The 19,754-nt window shown below is 39.5% G+C and overlaps 1 protein-coding gene across 16 annotated transcripts in view; it reads left to right on the top strand.

Annotated features, from left to right (window-relative positions):
* DLG2 (discs large MAGUK scaffold protein 2) overlaps window positions 1–19,754 on the top strand; it is a 1,731,178-nt gene that overhangs the window by 1,065,005 nt on the left and 646,419 nt on the right. For all 16 annotated transcript variants that reach the window (XM_045509092.2, XM_045509086.2, XM_074372765.1 and 13 more), the window contains one exon: window positions 11,764–11,817. In XM_045509092.2, the coding sequence (XP_045365048.1) occupies window positions 11,764–11,817 (54 nt within the window). The remainder of the gene's footprint in view (window positions 1–11,763; window positions 11,818–19,754) is intronic.

Raw genomic sequence — 19,754 nt, 5'->3', positions numbered from 1 at the left:
GTGCACTTTTGCTCAGATTCAGAGTGACAGCTACTTTAAAAATCTAAGTCTGAATCCTTGCTCTACCACTTGCAATCTGGGGTAAATGCTTAATTTCTCCAGACCTTGGTTTCAGCCTCTGTAAAATTAGATGTTACACAGACCTTTTTAGGTTTGTTTGTGGTTTAAATGAGATAATGTGAGGTAAACCCTTAGCACAATGGCTAAGCAAAAAAAGTGTCCAGTAAAGTTGCCATTTTTAATGCTAACTTTTAATATTATCCCAAATGTATCCTTTTACAAATTGTGCAGTGGGGTTTTGTTTGTTTGTTTGTCTGTTTTGCATAGACATTCTATATATGAGGCCATTTGCTTCTCAAAGAAGCATATGAGGTTGACAGAATAATTTATGATCTCCACTTATAGATGAGTAACAAGTTTCAGAGAGGTTAAGTTAATTGACTAAGACCATCATATGAGTGAGAAGAGTGTCTTAAATTTTAGTCAGATGACCCAAATCCTAAATTCTTAATTCCTATTTTTATGTTACTCAAAACTAGGTTAGTATTAAAATCAGGAATCATCCGATTCTTGTTTATAGTTGGATGTAGCCTTGGAAATAATTTAGGGAGTTAGGTGACCCGAGCGAGTTCTGCAGCGGCACAGCTGCCTCCAAGTGCAAGGCCAGGAGGTGCTCTTCCTGTAACATAAATGCATATCATGCAAATAATTTTTGTTGAGTTAGACTGGGCACCGCAGAGTTGTCACGCGAACACTAGACTTATGAGGAAGTTATCTCTTTTCCAGTCGGCTGGGGGAAATCCCTTATAAAACAAATGAAAGTTTCAATGTGTGCGAGTTTATAATTCCAATCAACAAGGTGGCTTGAGAGAACAGAGGAGAGTCAGCCTGGGAACCATCGTTTCACTGTCCAGCTTTCCAGAAAACCACCTCCCCTCTGCCTTCTTTCTCTTCATTTCATTCTTCTCTCTTAGTGCTACCCTCTCTCCTCTAGCCCAGAGCAACAGATAATATCCCTTCATCTTTACTCTGATACGCACAGTTGTAGCATTATCCTAGGCCCGGGAGGAAGTAAACTGTCAAACACAACCCTTGCTTTGCAGAATTACTGAGGGTTAGAAAGCCATTGGAAAACTGAGAAATCAAAAATAACATAGACAGTGCCACTCAGGGAAGTTAGGGCAGCTGTGGGGCTAGGAACTGGTTGGCATTTTGGACCCAGAGACTTGTAGGTTCTTGGCTGTGAAACAAAGGGTTCATTGCCTTGTCAATGACAATATACAAACACATCTGCAGACTATATTCTTTGGCACCAGCAAATGCTGGCAGTATTTAGCCAACCAACTTCTATTTTTCTAGTCCTCGTTCACTTCTCTTTTTTATCTGTTCTTTCTCCATGTTTTTCCCCACTGAAAATGATTTCAAATAAGACATTAATTTTGAAGAAAAGAATGAATAGATGGGAGATTGATAGACACATATGTTTTCAGAATTTAAAATAAGAGAAATTGGGGGAAGGGCATTATAGCTCAGTGGTAGATCACATGCTTAGCCTGCAAGAGGTCCTGGGTTCAATTCCCAGTACCTCCATTAAAGAAAATAAAAATAAAAAAATACAATAAAAGAAGGGAAATTGAACTAAAATGTTCTCTACTCTGTTTCTTTCACAACCCAGCCCAAGTGCCGTCTTTTAAAGGCAGATATTGAAGCATCTTCCAGATCTAACTTGCGCATAAGCACATTATCTTATTACTAATGATAAAGCAGTAAACCAAACTCACACCTCCTCTTCATCCCTCTCCCTCACCTTCCCTCTCTCTCACACACACACACGCAAACATTCTAGATATGCAGTATTTTAAGACTTTCTCCATAGCTGTTATGTTTTAAACTTTGGGCATATGACTTAGTACCAAATTGTGGTTGATAGGGGAAAAATGAAAGCAGAGCTTAGGTGTTAGGAAACTTTTTCTGGAATTAAGGTTTCTAGAACATGGAGAAAGGCAACAATGAAGGTAAGAGCTTGGTGATAATTCTGTTTCACATCAAACCTTTTTGATTCTTGAATGCAGAAGAGATTGCTTTGCCACTAATTGCATGGTCTTGAAGCCAGAAAATTAATGGATTCACAAGAAAAACAAAATACAGGCTATAAACATGATCATATAAAATTACAGATTATAAAAATGATAATAAATGGATTTTTTCACGTGCCTTGTCTTTATCCAGTTTATTAGAAGCCACTTTGTATTATTGATTCTTTTCCCAACATGACTTTTGACTTACCTTTGCATGCCTTTCTTAATATCATATCTTCTAACTTTCTGTACCTAAGTGATAAAAGCAAAGATCATCATTATCCAGAAGAAAGACTTGTATAGCATCTCTGCCATCTTTCCAGTATTTCCCAGCAGATCAAAATTTATGATGAGTGAAATCAGATCATTGATGAGACATGGACTTTTAGAGGTCATCCATTTCAGTCTTTATTCCTCAAATATAGAAATAAATGGAGAGGCTTAGTGAATTGCTTTTCACCCTGAGTTTCTGAGCTTGCTCAGTCTAAAACTGAGATCCCCTGATTCCCTGTCCAGCCATCCTTATGTGACATAATCCTTTGGCTGGACTGTGGTTGCTTCCAGGGAGACAGAGTACCTGACTTTTGATATCCTACATGAGACATCAAGTTGACTCCATTATAACTAACTTAAAACCTTATTTTTATTTTAAAAATAGATGGTTATGAATTAAAATATAAAAACTTCATGAATTTTTTGAAGGTAAAACATGAGACTTCAAATAAACGTCCAGTTTGGGGTGGATCTTTTGGGATGTGTCATCACACTCATCTAAAAAGTTTGAGAAGTTCTTAGGATGCCGTTTTACTTTTTTCAGTCTTTGAGTCCTTGGCTTTTTCATCAGACCCCATGCTTCCTCCCATCTCTCCAGCTAACTTCTGAAATGCCCAGTGGGTTAGTCAGAGCAGAGAACATTTCCAGCAGCTACCTTCCTTGTTGCACACAGGGTAGTGATACAACAAAAATATGGATTTGGAGTCAAAAAGAGTGAGCCTTGGTTCTACTGATATTTAGTCTAGTGACCTTGGGCAAGATTTGTTACAGGTTTATGCCTCACTTTCTTTATCTGTACAGTGAACCTAATTATAGCACGTTCTAAGAGTAGAGAAGAATGAGTATAAAGGCCCAGCATATGGTAGGCATAGAAGACTCCCTGTTTATAACTTTCCTTAATTTGCACGCGATGGTTCAGAACAGGATGGTCTGCAGCGCATGGCAGCTCCAGATGCTCACGTCGGTCGCACCAGGCAGTGTGATACAACAGCTAGTCACCACTTACCCCCTTCTGCCCAGGTCACCCCATCTGTTGTCTCCCGGGTTCCTCATGAATCTTAACTCTTGTTGCTGTGGCTCTAGCTCTAAAGGTCTAAAAACCCATTAACAAACATCTTTGGAGTATGTTGTATGCCAGGCAGTGTTAGGAGTGTAGGTGGGGGTGGCTGGTGAAAAAAGGAAGTAGGCTGAGGGCCCTGCCCTCACTACGATTATAGTTTCAGCAGGGAGATACAAATATCACACATGAACCATTTAGCCATCAGCATGTATAAGAACGAAAGAAATGTTTGTGAAGAATGGTAGGCCTTGGTGCTTTCACATAATTTTTTTCCTTTTATATTTATAATTCAATGTGAACTAAAGTAATCCAAATAATGAATGCTTTAGAATTTGGGAGGGGCGGGATGGATAGATTAAGGCCTGCGGTGAGGATTGAGGAAACATTCATGGAGAGTCTGGGGCTTTAGATTGTCCTTGCAGGATGAGTGGAATTTGGTTAGGAAGATAAGAAAGGGACCATGATTAATTGAGGATGCGGGGTAAGGAAGAAATGTAAACAGTGACCTATGGTAGGCATAAGCAAGGAGTGTGATTGGAGTACGGAGAGCCCTGGCCTGAGAGAAGAAAGAAGGGGGAAGGAAACTAAACAGCAATCATTTATTGATCACCTGCTATATACAAGGGCCTGATCCAGGTACTTACAGAAGAAATAGGTCCCACCTTAGCCTGGTGAACCAGGTATCTGAGAGCTTGCTCACAATTCTGATACCTAAGTCTGGAAAATACAACTGTCCTACTAAGATGTAGCTCTTTGACAGCTTCACAAAATGGAGCAGATGCTCTCCACATGCATCTTTCCAGGAATAGTCCCACATGGAGTGAACCAGTGAATTAAGGACGTATGGTTATTGCGGCATGGGGCACATTGACTAAAACACATCTGAGATTTGAGCTAATGACTCCATTTTTCGTGCACTCTTCGGAGAGCATGTGCACAAATGAAGCAGTTAGATTCGTAAATGCTCAGTGTGAATCAGTGGGATCTGTGGCATCATGGACTAATAATGGGGAAAAGCAAGGAATTTAGAGTCAGAAAACCTGGATTTGAATCTCAGCTTTTCGTCTCTCTAAATGTCTGACTTTGGGAAATACACTGAATCACTCTGAGCTTCTGTTTACTTATCTATAGACAAGGGAAGGTTCCACCAGTCCCTCTGGGGTTCTGTGAAGAGTAGATAAGAAAACACAGGTGAGAAGCTTACCATATGTCCTGGCACACAGTGGGTATTGGTCAATGAATGTTAATTCCCTTTCCTCTTCCTATGGGAATTAAATGATCTAACATGTGTGGACACTTTTTATAAATTACGAAGCATGGTATAGGTGGTCAATCTAACATAATTATCAATTTGAGTTTCATCACACTCATCTAAAAAGTTTGAGAAATTCTTAGGATGCCATTTTACTTTTCTCATAGTCTTTGAGTCCTTAGCTTTTTCACCAGACCCCATACTTCCTCCCATCTCTCCGACTTCTGAAATGTCCAGTGGGTTAGTCAATCAGAGCAGAGAACATTTCCAGCAGGTACCTTCCTTGTTCAGTGACAATCTACAGACCTAGTTTTGGTGAGTCATTTATTTTACCCTTTCATACGAAGTGCTGCACAGAGGTATGTGGAGAGGGTGCAAGATGAGGTCTGAAGAGTCTTCATAACTAACAGCTCAAGTTAATTTTTATCTGTTGTTCCAAGTGAGATTGATTCTAAGGAAAACTTACAAAGTAAGGCCAAGTTTCTTTGGTCCTGGGCCTCTGCTTTCTGTCTCATTGTCCAGGCTGCCCCATCTTTTCTGTACTGGGGATAAAGAAGTGCCCAACTCAGCCTAACTGAGGCCCACAGGATGTCATTTATTTTTTGCAAAATGTGACACTACCGTGTATTCTAAAGGAGGATCAAGCAGACATGTTATCACTTCAATCCAAAAGGAAGAAATACTAATGGTGTGTTTTCAAAGATCAGTGAAAGAACTTGTGTTGACTAGGACAGACTTCTGGATACTTATCAGATCTTAATAGGGAGCAGAAGCAAATGTTTTGCTGTTGTTAATAGTTACCCACTTGGGAACCAGACGGATAGGTCTGACTCTTGCCCCTGCTATTTCTGGCTGGATGACCTTGAGCAAGTTACTTAATATCTCTATGCCTCAGTTTTCTGTAATGTGAAGATACTGTTATTTTTATTAAGAGAGTTTTGACAAGCGGAGTTGAACCAAGTTGAAGCTAACATGAATCTGACTTTCTTTCTTCCTGTTTTCTGAGCCAGTGGTGGTAAGCTATGTGGGTAACTAGTCCTGCATTGCATTAAGTGCTAGGGAGAGGTACCAAGGTCTCAGCTTCCTCAGGAGTTGCTCCGTTGAGACATCCTGCCATGGCCATTAGCCTGCTGTTAAGCCTCGGCTAATAGCCAGGCCTTGGCCACTCACACTGTTCACTTACCCCTTCACCTGTCACCACTTCAGTGTCCTCACCTCTGAAGGTGGTGGCCCTGTGTCACTGCAGGGTAAGGGCAAACCAGGTGACAGGTCAGAACCACTTAGTGCTACTGTTGGTGATGACTCAGAACATCACCAATGTTCTGGATCGAACTATACCACCTGGCTGGTCTTGTAGAGAGAGAATGTGAAAAGGGAAAGAAAATTCAAGAAAGCAAAAAATTACCACAGTGATAAATAATATAACCGTCTATCTGTAGAGCACCTCTCTTTCACTTCACATGTGTTATTTCCCTAGCTAACTTCTTGGGAAATAGGTTAACTGGAAAATAGCATTGTCCCATTTTTAAGCGGGGTTTTGAAAGAGATTAAGGGACCTAGAAACCCTCTGAGAATTGGGGAATTGAATCTGAGTCAGTACGGTGAGACTGTGAAAGAGAAACTAGCAACTTTCAGGGCAGAAAATAACTGCATTTCTCAGCCTTACCTGGAAAAACTCAGGAGAGGGAATCAAGAGGTGGTGCTGGTTACCAGCATGGGTTCTGGGGCTTGAAAGGCCTGGCTTTGACACCTGGTTGTGGCACCTCTTTGGTTTGTGACCTTTGGCAAGTGTTTTAGCCACTTTGAGCCTCCCTTTCTTTTTTCTCTAATTTTTTTTTAAGTGGGAACGATAATCTTGAAGACATCTTGAGAAGTAAATGCATTGATGTATCTTAAGTATTTATTACAGTCCCAGAACATAGTAGTCATTCAATAAATGCTAATATTTTGTTATTTGCGTTGTTATCCTACCGTCTGTGTTGATAGCAAGTAATTATGAGCTCTTGGGCATGCCACTTGCTTTCTCTGTCTACATTTGATATTTATAAAATGAAAGGGTGAAATTAAATAATTCCTAAGGCCCCAGCTTCAAAGTTGATGATTCTAGAGTGGATTTGTTCTTCCTATCTGGTTCCTCCTGTCTCGTATAACCATCAGTATGTCTTAAATCAGTCATGTACCAAACATCTCCTTTGGCACTTACTCAGAAACATCCTGACTGAGTCAGCCTGAGCTTAGCCTTCTCCTCAGTCATGGCACCTGCAGGCCTGTTCACACGATGCACTAGGGCCCAGTATCTGGGCCAGAGTAAGGAGGGAAGTGCTCGGGAACTAAGGTGGATAGGTCTAGTTTGGCTTTGGGCTGCCTCTGAGTTGTTGGTGAGCAGTCAAAATTAGAAAACAAAGAGTTCTGCCATTCTGAAAGGCAGTAGAGCTTGGTTGTCGAGAGCTCGGACTCTAAGCCAGACTGTCAGACCATTTGGGTTTGAAGATGGTCTCTGTACCAGATGTACAGCTTTGGGAAAGTTACTTAACCTCTGTTTTCTCACTGGAAATGGACATTGACGGTGTCTTATTGATTAGATATAGAATTGGAGGATTAGATAAGTTAATTGATAGAAATAAGTGCTATGTAAGTGCTTGCCTGCGTTCCCATCCTTCCCAGTGTTAGTACATCAGGAGGTCAAGGTGTGGTGGGGTCACGGTGCCATGGATTCCAGGTGTGATGATGCTCAGCCAAGCAACGGCAAATCCTCCTCAAGTAGGTAAATCCTGGCAGGAGTAGATAAATTCAAGTGGGAGTAGGACCCTGCTGACACTTAGGGATGTGTGGCTCCAGCCCAACAGACTGTGAAGAAGAAGGAGAAGGAAGAAAGGATTTCAGTCCAGCAGAGAACTAGAGGCAATATATTAAGGCAGAAGTGCCCCCACTCCCAACTGCATCACATTTTTAAAGATTTCCAGAATGGGCCAACATTCTGAAAACTTAAATGCTTACGGAGAAAACCTGATACAAAAGAAAGTTATCCTGAGTTCAGTCTTTAGTATACCAATTCAGTACTTAGTGGTAGATACCTCATCTCTGACCTGATTGGGTATGTGGGTAGTGACCCTCAGGTTCTGTTTCCTTCGTTAGGATTGGAGCATGGTATGAGTGGGGCTCATCCTGACGGCAGCCCTCTGTGTGGATTGTGAAGCTAAAAGACTGTTAATATGGCATCTTGTAGCAGTCAGGCTAAGCCAGCTAATACTCATCTTGAGGTTCTGAGACCTCCGCCTCTCACAGTGAAATCGTATGCACACACAGATGGACTCATTTAAAAACTCTCAGCGGCTTCCATTTTGTTTTAAGTTGTCATGCCACACCATGTATAGACCTTTGTTACTTCTTGCCTATTCAGGAGCCTTGTCCTTTAAGGCTAAGAAGATAAACCAAAGACAATGGGCCCCTGGAACAGCTCATATGTTCTTTACCTCCTGCTTAAGTTGGCCTCCTGACAACCGCCTGCCTTGTACTTGCATGTTCCAGGTCAGCTGAAATCCCTGCTCAGTTCCTAGCCACATGCATAGTACTGTTCCGTTCCTGCTGTATCTCGGTCACTTGACTATGTGGGTTTTCTCTTTTTCTGCTTTGCTTCTTAAGAGTTTAGGTATAGGCCTGGATTCAGTCTTTTGCCCTTCCAGCTGGTTAGACTACACTTACCACAACTAAGCCTCCCAGAGTGTGTTCTTCGGCTGATTGGCTGCTGCCAATACCTTGTTTGGAGAGGCCTGCTCTGACCCTGTGTCCACCCGCCCATTTATGTCAGAGGTACTTCACAGATCTGGTTTAACAAATTTTAAGCAGTAGCCACATGAGTCGGAATTAATAAACTTCTTTGAAAATTTGCATTCATTATATAAGATTCTTTATTAGTTAAGTTCTCTTGGTGGCAAGCAACAGTTTATGTTTTACTAGCATAAGCAAAGTTATTGATGTAATATAAGAATATTTGGGTATCCCATGGGACCCAAAGATAGGAAGGTAGTAGGAGGAATTCATGAATAACTTGATCTAATAAATTACGTTGTATCAATATTCTGTCTCTTCACTTCTGTCTCCTCTATGGTTGACTTTATTCTTCCCTCTTGCTATAAGCTGGGATATTGTGTTATTCACAACAGCCCACCATAGCATCTCCTTGGCATTTCCATCTGGGAGTTGTTCAGTGTCAGATGTATGTCATATATGTTCCCACAATCTACACACACATTTATTTGTGCATTTTTAGTGGCTTTTATAGACATAGGCATTAACTGCTCCTGGCTCTTTTTAGCACCATAAAGGAGCCATAAGCTTTCCCCATAACATAGATTGTACTTCAAGATTCACAGTGTTGTCATCCTGCATTTCTGAGATAATTAATTGTTATTTTATAAAATTGGATAATTAAGTGTTAGTGAGTGGTTAAAGAAAGAAAGTGGTTGTGGATATTGAAAAGTTTATCACTATAACATAAGATACTTTGGGATTATCTTAGAAATGCTCTCCAAAGCTTACAAAAGCATTACTTTTCTATATACTTTATTTTATAGCTACATTTAGTCAATGATTCCTAAGTATTTACTGAGCTCCTTCTGTGTACCCAGGTGCTGTGAAGAATTCTAGGAAAGTATACAGTCCTTGTCATTTTTTAAACACAGAGTCTAATTGGAAAGACCAAATTTACATACGTGAAAAATGGAGATTAGCAACATGAACATACAAAAATGATAAACAGCATTGTATGGGAAATGGGCTTATGCATAAAAATTTATTTCCAGACCACGTTAATGCAATCTGTAAGAGGCAAAACCAAAGTAAAACATCTTGTAAGTCCCAAATCAAATCAATGCACATTTATTGATCAAAGTATACTAGATAATAAGGGGAAATACCAGTTTGGGGTATGATTCTCAGAGTTTTCAGTCTAATCAAGGAGACAAGACACAAATGCTTTTGGGAGTCCTGGGAACCAATTAGAAAGCATAGAAGAAACATCATCAAAACTATCCTATCTCAGAAAAACAAACAACAACTACAAAACCGTTTTAGAATCACCAGGTTGCTTTCAACATCTAATATGCAAGACTCTGAGGCATCTCTTCCCTTCAGGGTGATCTCTGCTTTGCCTGAGTCTTACTTGCTGCTCCAGTTAGAGATCTCAAATCACTGCAAGGCTCTTGTGAAGGAGGCACCTAGGTAATGGACTCATAGAGCAGCTTAGTGTGGGGAAAAAAGGATTTTGAGATCAGAAAGGTCACTGTTAAATCTCAGCTTTCAAATTCTCTGAGCCTCAGTTTTCTCATGTATAACATAGGGGAAGTGGCAAGAATGCCTCATCAATATGGTTTTGTGGAGATTAAATGAGGACATATTTGCATATTCCTATAAATGGATAAGTAATATATATTTAATCAATGATAATTAACAGAATCTAATCAGTTCTCTTTAGTGCAGATGTAGCCACTAACATAGCATTGAGACCTCTGGGGCTTAAACAATTCACAAATGATCCAATAATATATCCTTATGATAGTCAATCTTTAGGGACACTAACTAATAATAATATTTAACACTGATTGTGAAATTTGTGTTTACAAAACACATTCAAGTATATCACCTCATTTAATCTTCAAACAACATTTTCAGAAGATGATTGTTTCTATTTCCATTCTACAGAGAAGGAAAATGAGATGAAGAGGGTTAGTGGACTTGCCCCCAGATCACATTACCAAGAAGTTGCTGAGCCCTCAAATCATATAATCAGGAAGTTGTTAAACCAAACTTGAGCCCAGTTCTTCTGACTCTAAACCTCATGTTCCTCTTCCTATATCGCATGCATCTTAATAAGCACTGTATTTTGGTGCGGGTCCAGTGGAAACTGTCTTTCCCCAAAGCCCCTATTTATCTACAGGGTGCTTGCTACTAGGAGTTAACAAATAAACCATGACTGTCTAGTTGACCGACTATGAAGGTGTGTAGAACAGGGTCGTATTTTCAGTGCCCAGTGTTTTTAGTTAAAACCTGAAATTTTCTTCTGTAAAATCTGCTGGATTGCTATTTGTTTTATCATTTGACTAGGATTCCATAGGCACAGACTGACATTAAAAAGCTGTTAACTCTGGTAAGTCCAGAGGGCACAGCTAATGAAATGTCCCCAAATTTGAGGACTTGTGCAAACTACCATGTCATATAGGACAGCTCTCGATTAATCATGATGAGACGATTTCCTCTATCTAAATGAAATCTGCAATTTGGGAAGGAGATTAAAGATCTTTCGGGGGATGAAGGAAAAGTTGCTGTGAAAATTCTAGAAACTAGAAAATAAAGATAGATCTACTCAATATTCATGAAGTCAGATTGGTTGATGCAAATAGATTGCAATCTCATTTTCTAATGACTTGGCTTGTAGCACTGCTTTATCAGTTTTACACAGATTCCTACTCAACGTTAAAAGGAATGACTGCAGTTTGTACAAAGTTTTTTTTTTTTAAAGAAAGTTTAGCATATCTAACGTGGTCTTCTGCCATCTTTGACTAATTATTAATTTTCTAAGGATTTCTAAAGTATATGATCAGAGGTACATAAATGACAAAAGCTATAACACAGCTTGTGTAATAGGTAAACCTATGTAAGATGTCGGTATGTGAACTATTTTGCATGAATACAGCATACTCTTACAAGCCAGTTTAAAGAGTTACATTGTTTTAGGTTTCACTTTGCTTCCACAAGAGAGAAGTCAAATTTCTTTAGCACGGCCATTTTATAAAGAAATTGTAACTCCTCGCCAAATTTATTAGAAGTCCTTGCCTTTTACACTGCACAAATCCTCACCTCCTGAAGTTTAAGCTCTTGTGCTTACTTCATTTCATTATGTGGTTCAGGGTAGCAAAACAAATAATTGAAGGGAGGAGAGTGTAGGGAACCCTGAGCCCCTTCATTCTCTCCCCAGTATCTGATATAGTCCTTATACAGGTTCTCAAGAAACACTGCTGAGCTCTTGGTTAAATAAATTAACAGATCCTATCTCAGAATAGACTACTTGTTCTTTAAAATGTTCTTCTACTTCTCTTTTTCAGGCCAGCCCTGCTCCTATAATTGTCAACACAGATACTCTGGACACGATTCCTTATGTAAGTAACATTTTTATTAAGACTGTCTTTAAAAACTGTGGTCAAACTTAATCAGCTGTATTTAAAACTTAATACATACTCAGTTTTAACCAATCCAGACAATCTCATGAAATGATGTCTAGAATGAGGTTTGTGAGCTTTCTTTTGATATTTGCTGAATCTCAGTTTTGTCATGCAGATATTTTCCTCTTTCGTTCACCATTTTGTAAAGCACAAGAGACTGTCATGAGAAAAAAAAAAACACAGCCAGTTATGATCAAATGTTAGTTTCTTAGGTGGTTCACTGAAGAGAGATTGAATTGTTAATAAAAGAGATGAACAAACTTCTTTGGGTTTCTTAGTAAAGGAATACTCAAATCAATTTCTATGATAGAGCCTAGAATATAATAACTGATCAATAAATATTTGATGGATTTTGCTGGGCTTCTAACAAGAATTGGAGCCAAAGTTTTGTGAGGGTAAAGTCCATCTACAGATAATGAGATGTGTAGTTTTATAAAAGCATGAGATAATAGGAACAGACAGATCAGTAAAGCCCCAAATTTTGTATCTGGAATACAATTACTGTGATGGCCAAAGTTCTTGAAGACAGGCTGGAGAGTGGGCCTCAATGTGGGTGAGTGGTTGACTTTATGGAGATCCACCAAGGGCTTGTGAGTGGCCCTAGCTGATGGATAGAGGATAGTGATTTAGGAAGACAAGACAGACATGGATATGTGCAGGCAAGTTTGAAGCATGGAGAGGGACTGTAGGCATAATGGACAAGAATAAACAGATCCCTCCCTGGTCTTTGATTAAATGAGTACAAAGTGCTTGGTCAGTACAGGCTATTCTCAGTCTTAGAATCCAACCTCAAATGTCCACAAGGACCAAACAAATCATAGAAACAAATGGAGCAGGAGGTGTGGGGAGAGTGGAGAATAAAGAGCACGTGGCCTCGCAAAGGGGCAGCTGCCGCTTGGCTCTAGTCGTTTGGTACCAAAGGGAAGTGGGAACCAAATGTTGCCAGAACATTCAGTTCTTTTCAAAAGAAGTCAGAAATTTGAATCATTTATACAATTTTTAATACAAGTGACTCATTCTCAAAAGTTCAAACACTGTGTGTGCCAAACAAAGTGTGTCTAGTCCAAAGGCTGCCCTTCAGGAGAGACCTGCCTCCAAGGAACTGGAGGTCCTGAGCAGATTCTGCAAGCCAGGACTCAGCCCCAGGGGAGCAGGATGCAAGAACTGGAGTACAGGGTTGGGACTTGATTACAGGGACAAGTGACTAAAACTGGGACACGGGGTCAGGACAAGAATAACAGCAAGCTTGACTTAATGCTGAATCACCTGAACTACTGAACTAGGGCTTCATAACTCTTTCTGAACAAGAGTCATTTGGGGTCAGCCTGGAAATGGGGTTAAGGTTACTGGTAGGAATCAAGTGGCCCCAGCTGTGGAAAGTAAAGGGCTCTGAGAAAGGAAGCAAGCAAAAGATAAAGACATATAGTGTTCACTATTCTGTCCTCTTTCCTTTATTTATCAAACATACATTGGAATTACTGTATACCTGATACTGTTTTCAGCATTTAACAAATATTAACTCGTGCAGTCCTCATAACAACCCTATGAGATAAGTACTAATAATGTCTCCATTTTACAGATGAGGAAACTGAGTCCTTAAAGAGGTTAAGTAAGTTTCTCCAAATTGTGCAGCAAGAGGCAGAGCCAAGAATGAACCAAGGAAGCCTGGCTGTGGAACTTGAGCCCTTCCTTAACTCTGATCTTGCTGCTGCTTGTTTCCTCCTTCCCTCCCTCATTTTCTGCCTCTCAGCTTAGGAACAAAGTTTGTTTACTTACTCCTCGGCAACATGTAGCTTTGAGTGAAAGACAACTTGTCACAGAGGCTTCAATACCCCTGGGGCAGGGATCCATGTATATATTACAGAATTTCATGTCTTTATAATAGAGTTAACCTCTTTACTATATCCATTGACATCACTTAAAGCCGATGAGCAGTGCTTTGAAGAAGTAGACGTGGCGCACAGAGACTTGATTTTGTAAGTGGGACTGCTGACTTGTACTAGATCTATATTATTTCAAAGCCCTTTATTCAGGTTTTCATGGCTCACTTCCAGATGCCCTCATGTACAAATAATTTATCAACAAGGATCTAAGGACTTCGAACAGACATGCTCGATGGGTGTCCCAACTCACTGGCTAATAAATCAGCTACTTATAGCAAATTGATCAAATTGCTCTCATTCTGCTAAATAATCAGTTTTGTATCTGATTTTGAGTTCTTCAAAGGGATTTTTAAAAAATTATCTTTAACTTTTTGTACTTAATGCAAACTCTCTTTTGAGTTTTCTTAAGAGTAGGATCTTTAGAGAGGTTTGCTGAGTCTGATGAAAAGGCCCCAATTCTCATTGGCAGTGTGTTGTTGAGCAATTCAGTTAATCTTTCTGGACCTAAGTTGATTCTATAAGACAGGAATTATAATATCTACCTTAGAGGTGGTGTGAGGATCTGATGAGGTTATGTATGTGAAATTGTGCTTTGTTAACTTCTGGTTAATAGGGGTTTACTTGTTTCATTTAATAAACACTTATGAAGTAACATGTGCTAGACTCTGAAAGAATGTTAAATGTTAATATACTCCCTCATGTAGAAGTAACATGAATATATTATATATTGGAAAATGGCAGATTTAGTAAACTATCATTCATGTAGATGTGCTTTGGGTCTTGACACAGGCCTAACCCTCCCCTTTGTTCCTGACTCACTGAGTGACCTTGAACAAATCACTGTTGCTTGCCGTCTGTTGTCTCTTTCCCTGGTGTTCTGTACTTTGTTTTCCTCTTTTCTGTCTTGTGTTCTAGTTGTTCACATAATTTCAGCTCTATTTAATGAAAAAACAATTTCAGAGTTCCTCAGAGCATTTCAGTCATGTTGCATAAGAATATTTCCTTCTTTAAAAGATTACCTAAATGGCAAATTTTAAGTTATATATTAAAATCTTCCTCAAAAATAATTTCGTTACAAGTAAACGTATTGATTTTGCCAATTAGCAAATTTGGTTTTAGAAATATATGGCCCTCGTGGAAATGATTCCTTGGCATACACACAAATGGCAATTGAATAACAGGAGGAAATCTGTGGTCAAAGGAAATTTTTAAGTAACTGTCTAATAAAGATACAAAAGATATTTAAAGTTTTCTGCTTTTTTTTTTTTTAAGGAATATTTGATCTTAGCGCTCTTGAAGTGTCTGCCATTAACAAGGGGGTCACTGAGGTTCTTATGCATGAATGCTTCTAGTAAACTCATTCTTGTATGATGTCATGACATTTTTAACGTTGGGTGGGACCTTACATGTGACACAGTCCAGCCTCTGATGCAGAACCAAAATCCCCTCTATGATGATAAAATCACTCAGGGGGAAAAAAAAGCAAGTATAGAAAAAGAAAATCCCCATTTCAGCATTCTATAGTTTCCATTTTTTACTCAATCTGTTTATTCTTCCCCATTATCTACTGAATATTGTCTTATGCCAGATATTAAAATTACTCTGCTTCTAGAGAGTTCAGGGTGAGTAGAGACTGGGTGTGATCTGTAAGTCCAGCTCCCTGAGGCTGACTTAGTGAAAAAGTGGCATGTTTGCCCTCTCTGGACTCTGTAGCCAACTGGTGTGGAAGCCTCCTCTCCTGACTTACTTCCTCCCTCCAGCAGACCCCTCAGAGTTCTGTGTTGAACACCATTCAAACAAATTCCATTCTTTCTGATTTAGAAAAATAAAGTTAGAGAGATTCTAGGATGCCTTTTCTCTCCATCCTTCTCTAGCGTTCATTTCACAGTGGTTAGATTTTGACCTGTTTTCTGAAAATATACTGTGGGAAGTGGTGTACTTAAGAATCATGAGTTTTAAATCTTGTGAAGTAACTTGGGGCTCAATGAATGCAAACCTCTCATTTTACAGATAACAGATATTCTCGCTCAACTAGTAAATGGTAGAGCTTGGTCTACCATTTACTGTTACTCCACATAACAGTCCATTTTTGGTGTGTAACCAACAACCACAAAACCAGTGGCACAGAACAACAGTAAGCACTCATTTCTTCCATAAGTGTGTGCTGGTTGGCTGGAGCATTTCTGCTTCACATATTTTATTCTGGGGTCCCGGGGGGTGGGACTTTACTACCCAAAGTATGTTATTTTCATTGTGATGGCTGAAGCCCGAAAGGATAAGCCCAGAACACAAGCACAGCTATAGCTTCTGCTCACATCACATCCACTGACACCCCAGTGGCCAAAGCAAGTCATAGTGCCAAGTTCAAAGAAGAGGAAGGAGCGAATGTTTGCTAAATAAGAAGCTATCACACCAAAGCCTTAAATAAAAGGGCTACATATCTGTGTATGTCCCAAGTTAAAAAAAAAAAATCGGTAAAAGAAGGAATCTCACACTTTAAAAATATCACTAGGAATAAACAATTAAAGTGTCAAAGGGACCTGATTCAATTGGTAAGGAGAGTGGGTGTCTACATTATTAAGGATGTCCAAGGGAAAATACTGAAAAATAAAAGGGATATCTAGCAAGTATTGGCAATGTGGTGATTCTACTTTCCGGTGAGACACTTTGTTGTGTGATACTTTGTTTCTAGAGGTAGAAATAATAGTAGAGACAAGGGAATTTATTCCAGAAATTCCAGAACTGTGTCTTGGAAAACCTCCCAGGAAAGTGAAGGATTGAGAGGAGAGGAAAGAAGGAAGACTTAGGTTAAAATTTTTTGAGTCCTTAGTATATCACCCATTGTATTTGACTGCCAAGAAGATCATTTATGCAAAAGCTATTTGAAAACCATAATATTCTCATAATATTATCAGTGAGATTTTTGTAGAGAGCTTTAAATGGGAGAGCTTATTGGATGCAGGTACAGCTTTGATTCTGGGGCAGAGGATAAGAGAGTGGTTTAAAGAGGATAAAATGGCCCAAGGAAAGGTTGAAAATGTGAGTGAAGATGGGTGAGAACAGAGGGGGATGAGAGAAAATAAAAGAGAATGTGGATTCAGGGACCTAGAGAAGCAATCAAATGAGCAGTGGGGTTCATTCGGGAGCCAAAAAATGGGCTTGAGATGAAGAGTTGTTGTTAAGCAAGGTTTAAATGGCATTTCTGATTGATTCCAGCAGCAGGAAGCTGAGGGTGAGAGCCCTCTGAGAAGGAAGTTGCTGTATTACGGAAATGGGATGACCAAGCACTTGGTCATAGAGCTGGACGCTTAGGCATTAATTTCTTTGAGTCATTTTGTACAGTAATAGACCCTTGTGATTTAGGCTACTATTCACTTTTAATTGGATGGTTTTCTGGAATTACCCATGAAGGGAGAAGAAGCAGAATTGTTTGTTTCTTTGAACCATTCTGGCAGTGATTAATAATGGTGAGATATTTTGGAAGAACTTGCTGATTTTAGTACATTTATTTTTCAGCAAACAAGTTTGCTGCTGCTTGTGGTTTTTCCCACGAACACTGTTAAAACTGTGTTGTTGGTGTTTGTATCTGTTGGATTTGTAGTATTATCCAGAAATGAAAAATCCTTACCTTCTAGAAAGCAGCTTAATTTTGGCTTAAGTATGCCCGTGAGGCAATAGGAATTTAGCAAAGAGGCAAAGCTATAGATATTTGTTCCACAGTCAAACCTGGCCGACCTAAGTCCATTTCTCAACTGCCGCAATCAGCAGATCTCTTACTTTCCCCTTGTACTTTGCTCTAAAAGGTGAGAGGTGGAACATCAAAGTACTTCTCGAATAGTGACGTGCATAGGACTCACCTGGAGATGTTAAAACGCAGACTCTGATTCAGCATGTATATGAATGAGGCCTAGGAGTCCGCATTTCTAATAATTTTCCAGGTAAGGCTGATACTAAATTGTACACCACACTTCATGTAACAGGAATCTCATGAGAAAGATTAGGTTTTGGATTCAGAAGCGACAGGGTTCTAAACCCACTTCTGCCAGTTAGTACTTGCCTGAGTTTTGATTAAGTTATATCATCCATCTGTTAAAAATTCGTTTTATTATTTGTAAAATGAGAATAATATTTGCCTCTCAGATATTGTTACGAGTAATCTTCCTTACATGTAGAAGGTGCTTAATAAATGTTCATCATAAGAAGCAAGGAGAGGGGATTGGCTTTGATAAAACAAAGCATGCCTGTGACTTAATCTTGAACTGTTGAGCCAAGAATGGGGAAGCCGTAGCTAGTCCAGAGGTAGGGCCGAGCAGTTATGTAGGCCCGTGGGCCTCCCTACATCTAGATCTGTGTTCTTGCAATGTGGCCCATTGACTAGCAGCATTATTAGTACCTGGGAGCTTGTAAGCACAGAGCTTAAGTTCTCACTCAAGACCTATTAAATCAGAATCTGTGTTTTTAAGAACCCCAATGATCTGTGTGCACAGTAAAGTTGGAGAAGCATTGGTCAGTGTGGCAGAAACTGCTTTTTTTGGTTTGGATCCAGCTGCCTTTGTTCTTTCACCACACCGTTCGGCCTGCCCTTGGGGCAGCTGCTCTTTTTACTCTTTCACCTTAAACATACGCGTATCTGTAGGGAAAAGGATCAGTTCAACACACTTAGTGACCAACTACTGTGTTGTATAAGCTTCAGGGCCTGTGCTCTCCAAGGCAGTAGCTACAATAAGTGTGGTTATTTAAATTTAATTAAGATAATATACAATTAAAAGTTCAGTTCCTCAGTAGTACTAGCCACGTTTGAAGTACTCAGTAACCAACATGGCTAGTGGCTACCGTATTCAACAAGGCAGATATAGAATATGTTCATTGTTCCAGGAAGTTCTATTGGACAGAGCTGTTCTAGGTAATAAATGGTAAGAAAGAAGTAGAAAGGGAAGGGAGCTAATGTTTATGGAGGGACCATTTTATTCTAGGTGCTTTATATATATATTACCTAATTAATGACACAGTTGCCCCCCCCCCCCAACTTTTGTGAGTTGGTTTCATTTTCTCCTTCATAGGGCTGAGTATTTTCAAATCTTCTAAAACAGTCATCACGCTCCTAGGAGATTGTGGGGTATGTTTGTATGGATGGCATTGTCCATGTCCTCATGGCCCATAAAAGTTCATTAGATTTAAAGGCTCTTACACATGACACACAAGGAGGCAAACGCAAGCAATTACTGAAAGCTTTCTTAAAAGTTCAGTGACTCTCCCATCGTTTCCTTTTTCTAAAATTCTCAAACTCCTAGTTAGACTGGAATGAATCTTTTTAAAAAAAAATAAAAAAATAGGGAGAGTCTGATTATGAAGACTTTGTTTGCTTGACATGGGATTTGGACTTTATTCAGTCCAGTAGTATCGTCCTCCCACATATTTGAGAAGTAGAGACATCTTTTTTCACTACTATACCTCTTGGCCCTTGTCTGTGCCTGCTGTGTAGCTGGTGCTCTGAAATATCCAAGAAGCAATAGTGGTCATTTAACAGCAATAAGCCACGAGCTTTTCTTGAGCCTTTTCTATACTTCCTTATCTCCTTGCCTTTGTTCACTTTGTTCCAATTGCCCGGAAGGTCTTTTCCTTCCCATAATACTCGTATATTAAGATCCCATTAAGCTGCCACCTCTATCAGGAAGCCCTCATCAGTCCCTCTAGGCAAAATTAATGTCTCCTCCCTCCTTGATTTTATAGTATTTTATTCAAAGGAGGTCGCCTGATTTAGTGGAAAGAGGATAGACTCTGGGCTCTTTCTTGATCCTACCATATACCAGCTGGCTAACCTTGGAAAATTAATTTCTCTGATACTTCTCAGCCATCTGTAAGTAGAGGGAGCAATAAATATCTTGCATGGTATATGATTTAGCATATATGTTCATTTGCATTTAACAGAGACCAAAATAACAGTGCTTTTGCAAGACAAATGTATTTCTCCCACATATAACAGCCCATAAG

This window comes from Camelus bactrianus, chromosome 10 (genome assembly GCF_048773025.1).
Source record: "Camelus bactrianus isolate YW-2024 breed Bactrian camel chromosome 10, ASM4877302v1, whole genome shotgun sequence".
Taxonomy (NCBI): domain Eukaryota; kingdom Metazoa; phylum Chordata; class Mammalia; order Artiodactyla; family Camelidae; genus Camelus; species Camelus bactrianus.
Note: the sequence above shows the minus strand (reverse complement) of the source record. Positions and strands in the feature narration are given on the sequence as shown.